We start from the raw sequence: 9,717 nt of genomic DNA, 5'->3' as shown, positions 1-9,717 counted from the left end.
AAGCTATACCCGGTACAGATTGCGCTAGCCACTGCCCTGCCCCTGCCGGCTGCCCATATCTCAGCCGCGACCGCCCACTTGATTTTGCGCTGGCTTGCCCAGAGCCCGAGTTGAAGCGTACCTCCGATTTGGAGCTCACACTCAGCTCTATACCTTTAGTTTTTTTTTTTAATTAAATTTTAGATATTTTCCAGTAGCCTTTTCCACCGAAAAACTTCCATAAAGATTTGCCGTCATAAAGATTTGCCACAGGAAATATTTTTCCTACGCGTGTTTTATCGGCGAAAAATTTGTCTTCGGAAAGCCACCAGAAATTTACAAAACCATCAGAAAATGCCGCCGGTAATAATTGATTTTCCTGCAGTGAATTAATTTACCAACTCATGCATTAAAAAAAATCTACCAACTCATGCCTTTTTTGATGCAATATTTTCATTTGCAAATAACTTTTAAAGCCTCCATTTAGATAGAAAATTACTATAAGTACAGAAAAATGTTTTCAAGATAAATTTTAATTGTTCAACATGATATTATAAAAAGAAAATAATTATTTTCTTTATTCACACTAATCCCAAGCATTAGTAAATCACCAAATAATAAAAAAATTATATGCAAGAACTTGTAATCCTTTTGAAATTCTTAAAGAAAATGGATCAAATGCTTATCATCTTCATTACCTACTGATATGCTCATTCATTAGTTATTAATATTGAAGATATTATAGCATTAAAAAAACATATAGAAAATCTCTACTTATGTAATCTTATTTAACAACTTGTACATTTTATTTAAATATTAAAGAACATGTATGGGTTAATAATTTAATAGATATAAGATGAATTCTTAAACATTGCTGACACATTCCTCAATTAATTACAACCTACTCCTTTCTGCCTTCCCCCCTAAACAAAATTTGTTTTTGAATTTTGGTAGTCATTATAACTCTATAAATAGTGCTAGTATGTAATTGGAAAATTTAGCTTTTGAATAACAAAAATATTTTGGAGGAAATTAGTTTCTTTTGGTTAATGTTTGGTGGCCTACCTTGACAACATTGATGTGATTGATTATTTATCTTTTATGCTAATTTTTTTTACTTTTCTTAAATTATTTCTAAACCTCTTTGGCATCTTCTTGAATACACTACCCATCTTTTAATATTATCCATGCATAACTTAAGCTTAAAAATGAACCAAAGCCCTCTTCAAGCCCTTAGTCTAATTTTGGCTCCCATAATTATAACAAGTCTTGTTCTTAATATTACTATAAGATTTCAACTCATAAAACTATACCATATATATCAAATAAAAATTTCATATCCTAATCTAATACTCAATCATCATTTCTGGTCATTTATGACACTCAAAACCCATTACCTACCTATAGTGAACTTACAAATCAGGTCAAACTAGCTTAAACAGTACTTGTCTTATCATTCCTATCACCATACCCATCTCATGCACCTGTGGGGCTAGTTGCTGGTAGACTCGTCGAAACCGAGGGACTGACGTTGCGCAGTGGGCGATACCCCCGTTCCAAAAAAAAAAACACCATACCCATCCAATCCCCTTGTCTTTTCAACAAAAAAACTCCATATAACTCTTTTAAATAGTAAAATAAATATTCATAAGCATTTGCATTAACTAATCAGACTGAAATGGTCTCAATGATCATCAATTATACTTCCATAAAGACACAAAGGCGATTAAAGTTAAACGTGCATATAAATTGAATAGGAATGTAAAGGATATGCAAAGAAATTTAATAAAAAAAATATATAATATTGTCTATGATGAGGATTTTCTCCTATTATTTAACTTGAAATTATAAGACTAATTATTTCCTTAACACCTAAACATGTATGAATATTCTATTAAATGGAATGAACTTTGTTTTCTTGAATAAAGTTCTTTGAGTAAAAAATTTTACAATGACAAACCTTTAAGATATAAAGTAAAAAGGAAAGGAGATAGAATCTTAAAATTGAAGATGACCTTATATGATCTATACAAGCACGAAAAGCTTGAAATAATCAAATCGATTAGTACTTTAGAGAAAAAAAAAATACTATATGCCCATATAAGCATTCACATTATTTTGAAATCAAAGAAGCAAATCTTTATAATATTCTTTACTTGCGAAGCTAAATATGTTTGTAAGAACTCATCAATGTCATGCTATTAGCTAAGTAACTTGTAGGGAAGACAACAATTTTATTATTGAGGATAACAAGGCAAAATCAGAGATGGAAGTTAAGATGTTGTTGAATTTTAAAACTTTATGTGATACATGAATAAATAGACAAAATAATATGTTAGATATATAAATACAAGAATGTTGGTGTTATGGATTTAAATTCTTATAAAAAAATAGCTGTTCATTTTTGAATGAAATTATTTTTACCTCCGTCGCCTACTATGGTCCTTCCGACCTCCATCACCAAACAACGGTCTTTCTGACCCAGGTCTTCTGCCGACTACGGTCCTTACGACCTCCGTCGCCTACTACTATCCGTCCGACCTCCATCAACAAACAACGGTCTTTCTGACCCCGGTCTCCTGCCGACTACGGTCCTTCCGACCAAACAAACATGTATATGTAACTCCTACCATATAATGCAATCTATATGTTTCCTTCTCCAAAGGAAGGGCCTCATTTGTAATCGACTACAAATACTAGTGGATTCATTCAAACTGGGCTAGGCCTCGTGGTTTTTCCCCCTTTTCAGGGGTTTTCCACGTAAAAACTCTGGTTGTTATGGATTTAAATTCTTATAAAAAAATAGTTGTTCATTTTTGAATGAAATTAGATTTGCTTTATCATTATTATTATTATTATTATTATTTTTACAGGATATCTACCCACTTTCACATCTGAAAGGCTGTTTGGCGATATGACTAATACTCGACTGATCAAGAAGAGACACCCACTCTAAAAACCTCTTGGCCTGCATTTGATTGGGCCCCACTAAAGAGACGCTGCCGCTCGAGGAAAATCGAGCACGGGTTATGCTTCCCAACCTTTTTTTTTTTTTTTTTTTGGTATATTCATGCTCTTTCAGGCCAATCCCAAACCACAACCGCAAACTCACACACACAACGCATACACAAAGACTCGAACCTTGAACCTCTTAGTTGGAAGCCTAAGCTCTCAACCAATAGGCCAAGGAGAGTTGTGTATGATTCCCAACCTTACTCACCCACTAACCAAACTAAGCAACGTGGGTGTTAGATCCTAATTAAAAAAAAAAAAAACTCATCTTCCTTCCAACCGCACGTGTCAACTTCTAACCAATTCTCTCCACGTAATCTTGCTCATCGGCCACATGTCCTCCGATCGCTACAAACTCTTTCCCTCCTCTCTCTCTCTCTCTCTCTCTCTCTCTCTCTCTGCAACTCCTTCCCCTCTTCGATTCTGCTCCTCAATCAGTAAAAACCCTGATTCGGACAAACCCTAATTGAAGATCAAATTGATGTCGGGCGGAATCGGGCCGACTACGAAGGACATCGCCCTCCCTTCCGAGGGCGATGACGATACTGTCGCCGTCCCCAAACATACTTCGCACCACCACTTCCTATCTTTACGGCAGCTCAACGCACTCGCGGTCGCCATCGTCCTCGCCGCCTCTGGCATGGTTGCCGCCGATGACATCGTCATTGCACTTCTCTCCTTGCCCTACATGATCTTCCTCTCCCGCTTTGCCTTTCCCCCTCTCCGCCCCTCTCAATCCGTCGAACCCCCTGTCTTTGGGCCTGGTAATCGCCTCCTAGCTGTCTATGTCATCATCGGCGCTCTCCTCGGTCTTCTCCTTCCGATCGCCTACATCCTTGGCGGCATAATAGAGGGAGACAAAGAAGGGATCAAGGCCGCCGCACCGCACGTATTTCTGCTAGCGAGCCAGGTTTTCATGGAAGGTGTGACATTCTCTTACCAGTTCTCGCTGCCGATCCGGGCATTTGTGCCGGTTTCCTACAACGCGATGAGGATGTTTGCTCTCATAGATTGGGTGACTTGTGAGATGATGAAGGAAGCAGCGGCCAGCGGGGAACAGTGGTCGGCGCTGAGATTGCTCGCCGGTAGGAGCTTGGCGCTGGCTAATCTGGCATTCTGGGCGTTTAATCTGTTTGGGTTTCTTTTACCAGTTTATCTGCCCAGGGCTCTCAAAAGGCACTATTGCGACAAGGAGAAGTGAGGTATGAGTTCTTTTTTTAGTATATGATGAAACCAGAGGATTTGATTCTCTCATCGTTGGTTGCTTTTCTGATGAATTTTGCTGCTTTTCGTATGTAATAAGTTAGTTTTTTATGATATAAGAGAGTTGTTTTGAACAAATAATTGCATTATTTTGATTTGGAGGCCAGTGAAGGCTGAGATGGAAAACATTTTGATTAATGAAAGAAGAAATCATGTCTCCTCCGTATTTACTCATGTACAACATGATTAGTGGTTGAGAGATGCTTGTCATTCATGTATTTGTTTACTTGCCAATAACACTTACTACAGTAAATTATGTCATTATCGTGAGACTTTCCGGCGGATAGACATATACCAGAAAAGCGGCGGCCTAACTGACGGAATATAAGCAGGTAACTTAATGGTGAAATTTTTTTCAAGTGTCCGTACCATATAATAGCTAGTAGGTTTCATCTTGATCAAATTGTCAAAATGCCTACCACAAAATGAAAGCTATCATACCTCATAACATTGAAAACTGGAATGTCAATATTATACATCCATTAGCAAATTATTTGAATTATAATTTCTCTTACTTCCTTCTTGGCAGCATGCATCTTTTCTAGAAATGTGTATTCAATATGGACTTATGTCTGTCTATAGTGGGCTTTCAACTAACATCCTATAAGCAATCTATTTTCTTAAGAATGTAAGATAAGATAGTCTATAAGAAATCAAGGATATTTAGTTTATAAAACTTTAATTAAGAATCTTTAATATGTAAAGACATATATTTAGTGCAACTTTGACTCAAAGATCTCTTGAACTTTAAATTTTATTTTTAGTTAATTTTAAACATTTGAAAATTTGTAAGTCTGAATTTTCTAGAAAAAATCGACAGCATAACGACCTTAACCCATTGAAAAATTACGACAACCTCGACTCTTATGCTCCTTATTCCTTGTCAATGGCTTTTGCGCAGTGGGCTAGTGTACATTGCATGAATTTAAAATGTATATATGTATGCATATCATGGTAAAGGTGTTCATGTATACTATACCATTACATATCATCCTAGAACTAACATACATGTTATTACAAAGTCAGGAACATGCACACCGAAAAAAGTTAAACCTATGAAAAGGCTACCCTCTAATGCAAATCTACCACCCAGATGAATGCAATAGATGTAAGTGAAGCAATTTATGAAAGAGCAGTGTATAAATAAAACTTTTATACTTTTTTTATTTTTTATTTTTTATTTTTTATTTCATAAAACTTTTATACATTTAATTTTAATGTATAGTACAAACTAGGATTTGCTTAAAAGAAAAGGTGGCAAGGCTCCATCACGACACACCTAAATTTTTATCACTATATGATATAGATTAAAATAGTATTGCTTATTTTAGTCTTTATTTTTAGGCTCTATGATCTTTTTCAAGATTCCAAAAGACAGTAATTTTCAAAAAAAGAAGAAGAATCATTTCATTTTGGAACTTCTATATATATAAGCAATCATCTTTAAGCTTTATAATTTTTGACACTGTACAACTCAATCTAGCTATACAATAATCAAGAACTTTATATTTATACATTTACATTTACATTTGGTACTATGCATATTCTACTTTATGTAGTTTAAGTAAAATAGTAATGTATATAAAGAACATAGAAGTGTAATGTAGGTGTGTAAGACCAAATGCATCCAATGCAACCTGGAAGAGTCTAAGGTGCACCAACAAGAAATATAATCATGATATCTAGGTGCAGAAAAGTAAGTAAACAAATAAAAGACGCCCTCCAAGTAACGTATATGCATCACAATAAACCACACCACCAGACTAGCTTAGGCTAGAGTTAATAGCCCTATCAAATCATCTAAAGTGTGTGTACCAACCTGTATAGTTTGGATAATTCCTAGGTTATTTATTATTTAATGTTATTTAAGATTTTATTTTTAATTTGTTTTAGATTAAAGAGGGTTTATTTCAATTTAAATTTTAGTAATTTATAATTTAAATTGTTTTAAAAGAATATTATTTTAAGTGTTGAATTGTTTAGTTTAAGTTTTAAAGAACATAGTGCTCAACAACCCCCAAGTGCAAGGGGTCATTGATCAACAAATCCTAGGCTCATATTTATAATGTATTTGATCTCTCCTATGGGGTGAAATCCAATGCATAGAGCCCTTTATTTTATTTAGGTGTTTTAATAATTTAGGTTTTAAAGAATTTTATCAATTGATTACTTCAAGATTTTGAAGCTTTCAATTGCAAGAATCTAGGCTCATAATTGTAATGCATTTGACTCCCCCTAAGAGATCAAATCAACTACATATAGTCCATTGATTTAATTATCTTCTTTATTTATGTTATTCAATTTTACCTTATTTATTTAATTCTAATAATATTTTAAATCTATAAATTTTATATCAAGCTTGACTTATTTAGTTAATTTATTTCTAAACTTTTTTCAAATGAATATTTTAAAAAATTATATATATATATAATAGCAATTTAGATTTATGGGTCAATTTTTTACCCATATTTTCAAATTAGCTAATTACAGCTCTTAAAACTTTCAAATAGAGAGGAATACTTTTGGACATGTCACATACATATCCAAGATTAATCTCTCCTAATTTGAGATCAAGCTGAATTATATTTAATGAATAATACCATAAATACCCAATCAAGTATTTATGAAATTACTTTTAATATATTCGAAATTTAATGTTGAAGCCATAAAGCTTTTAAAGTACTCATCAAGAAAAATCCATAGATTATAAGATAACAAAATTTAGGGTTTAGGAAAATGTATCGATAGAGTGGTTTAATTTGAAACCCTAAAAGACTATTTATTAAAAATTTCAACCAGAACATATAGTCAAATTCATTAATGATTAATACAATTGGATGATTCTTTGAAAAAAAACTATCTATGTTTGTTTACACTATATCATACATGATGATTAGTATCATACAATATGATTAGTATATTTAACAAATTTTAAGAAAAAAACTCTCTCTGTTTGATTAGCATATACGATCTATATCATATAATACAAAATTTTCTTGAATTTGATTTTTGATATACTCCTTAATTTGTGGTTTAATTAGGAAATTATTAATTAGATATTCAAAATGTATGATCTATATCATATAATAAGATTAGTTAAAATTTTGAATTTATTTATTTAAGAAAAAAAGTATATAAAAGTTATGCAAATTTGAATATAACTTATTGCACTATATATATATATATATTTGAAGAAATGCAAATAGCATTAAAAGAAGAAAAACCTATTACAAACTAGAAAGCAAAAACAAACCCTTTAAAACTATCATAATGGATATGCGATACACTAAATTCCATTTTAGATCCATTGGAGTGATGGGGATACCAAATATTTAAACAACCTAAAAGGTTGATTAGTATCCCAGCTTTCCCAAAAAATGAAAAATAAAACCTAGTAAAAATCCCATATATTATCATAATGGTTTTAAAAAGGTATAATAAGCCTAAAAGCAAAACAAGCAAATGACAACTAGGTTCAAGAAAAATAAAAACAACTACTAAACCAGTTGTCCAAACATAAAGCCGACCCTCATTAATCATAGGGTCTAACAAGCTCCAATCAAGAATAGAATTCGTTGTTGCTCCAACATAACCAACAACAGCCACCAAGAACGTAGCTGCCAAAACATCAAAAGGACCGTCCTGAACATCCTTTGAGGCCAACAAACTCCAATCAAGAGTAGTATCTTCTGAAACCTCAATGCAACCATCCACAACCACCATGGACAAACAAAACAAAGTCGACGAAGCAATATCACCAACTCCCACAACTAGAGACCAAGAATCGGCCTCTCCACAATCAAAGTTCCCCAAAAAGAACAGGAACATCACAGCTTCAAAAGTTCCAATACTAAAAAACTCTATATCCTTCATGCTACCCGAAGGGCTCATATTTTCTTCCATGTAAATATCAAACAAATGCAGCCAAAAAACTGCAATAAAGGCGTCTTTCCGAGAAGAAATCGCAATAAACTGAACCTCAACTCTAATAGCAAAAGAATCAGGATTAAATTCATCAACCAAAATAATTATACTGAACTTCCCAAAATAAATTTCCGCAGAATTCCCTTCTTCAGTCGAAATAATACAAAAACAAAGATCCATAATTAGAACAAAAACACACGCCTCCAATCTTGCCCCTGTAGGAGGAGAATAATCTTCTTCATGATTCTTGAAGATCTTGTTCCAGATCTCAACAAAAACTTTCAAGATGAGAATAAAATGTTCTGGAGAAGACATCCAGCAAATCTTTTCAAGAATTCCCTTCCACAACTGAAGAAAATCAGTTTGCAATTGAAAACAGAGGATTAACACCCATCTCGCAAGCGAGCCTTCAGACAATAGCGATCCACCATTATAAGGCAACAACTCACACAAAGCTTTCTTGAACAACCACCGATCACACAAGAAGATCATAATCAAACCAAAACCAACATAAGAACAACTAAGAATTCGATCAAATCTAAAAACCAGATTCCAAGTAGAAAAACACTTATAAATCCAAAAAGAACCCCACACCAAGATCCTCCGTCGGCCACCATGGGCCGACGGAGAACCACCGGTAACGGAAGATCCGACAAAATCGAATCCAAAATCGACTTCGTGCTGAGAGGAGCGGAGCCTTTTAATTACTTATTGCACTATTGGAACATTATCATATAATACAATTAGTACTACAATTATAATTTTAAATTTATTGGTAATCAAAATAACATGATCTTTCAGAAACTTATTGTACTATTGCAGTATGATCTTTCAATACAGTTTGCAATAGATTAGGTTATATTAATTAATTAGTACCAGGCATTTTTTATCTAATATTTAGTTCTTACTTGTGTGTGTGCTCTTTGTTGTTTTACAAAAATTATATACCTGGAACATACAACAAGACTTAATAAATATAAAATATAAGTACTTTTTTCTTGGCATTCTTCTTTATCCTTGATGGCTGCATATCCTTCATGAATACATTTAACTTAAGCTTAGGCTAAGTGCACCCTCATTACAATAAACCTCTAGATGTCAACTCTAAGTAATTTATTAAACTTATTTTCTCCTCATGTTCATATACCATAAGTCATACTAAAACGATTTGGAGGGGGGATAATATATCTTTGACGCATCCTCCTCTTCATGAGTAGAGAGAGAGAGAGAGGGTGAAACCTACTAACACCAATAGGGGAGAGGCTTCATCAAGGATAAACTCTCTAATCATGGAGGCTTTAAATGCCTCTATCTTATCTTGAACTTTCTACCTTAGAATCCTCTTCTTAATTCTAAAGTTGGTATTACTCTATATCTTGGTAGGAAGCCAAATTGAAGAGGAAGAACCAACCTTAAAAGTATGGATAAATTAAACAAGTGAAGATGGAACAATTATAATTAGCTTGTTTAGTTTATTATCCATGTTAGGTCCTTAGGATGCACCACCCTAGAGAAAATTGAAGGCTTTGGGATAGGGCA

General features: G+C 33.5%; 1 protein-coding gene across 1 annotated transcript; it reads left to right on the top strand.

Moving 5' to 3' along the window:
- Positions 1 to 3,347: 3,347 nt before the first annotated feature.
- Positions 3,348 to 4,472, top strand: LOC110112824. The gene has a single exon (XM_020845164.2). It carries the CDS (start codon positions 3,473 to 3,475, stop codon positions 4,190 to 4,192), a length of 720 nt encoding a protein of 239 aa, XP_020700823.1. The 5' UTR covers positions 3,348 to 3,472; the 3' UTR covers positions 4,193 to 4,472.
- The last annotated feature ends 5,245 nt before the right edge of the window (positions 4,473 to 9,717 follow it).

This window comes from Dendrobium catenatum, unplaced genomic scaffold (genome assembly GCF_001605985.2).
Source record: "Dendrobium catenatum unplaced genomic scaffold, ASM160598v2 fragScaff_scaffold_230, whole genome shotgun sequence".
Classification (NCBI taxonomy): Eukaryota; Viridiplantae; Streptophyta; class Magnoliopsida; order Asparagales; family Orchidaceae; genus Dendrobium; species Dendrobium catenatum.
The sequence above is the reverse complement of the archived record's forward strand: the minus strand, read 5'-3'. Positions and strand labels throughout refer to the sequence as shown.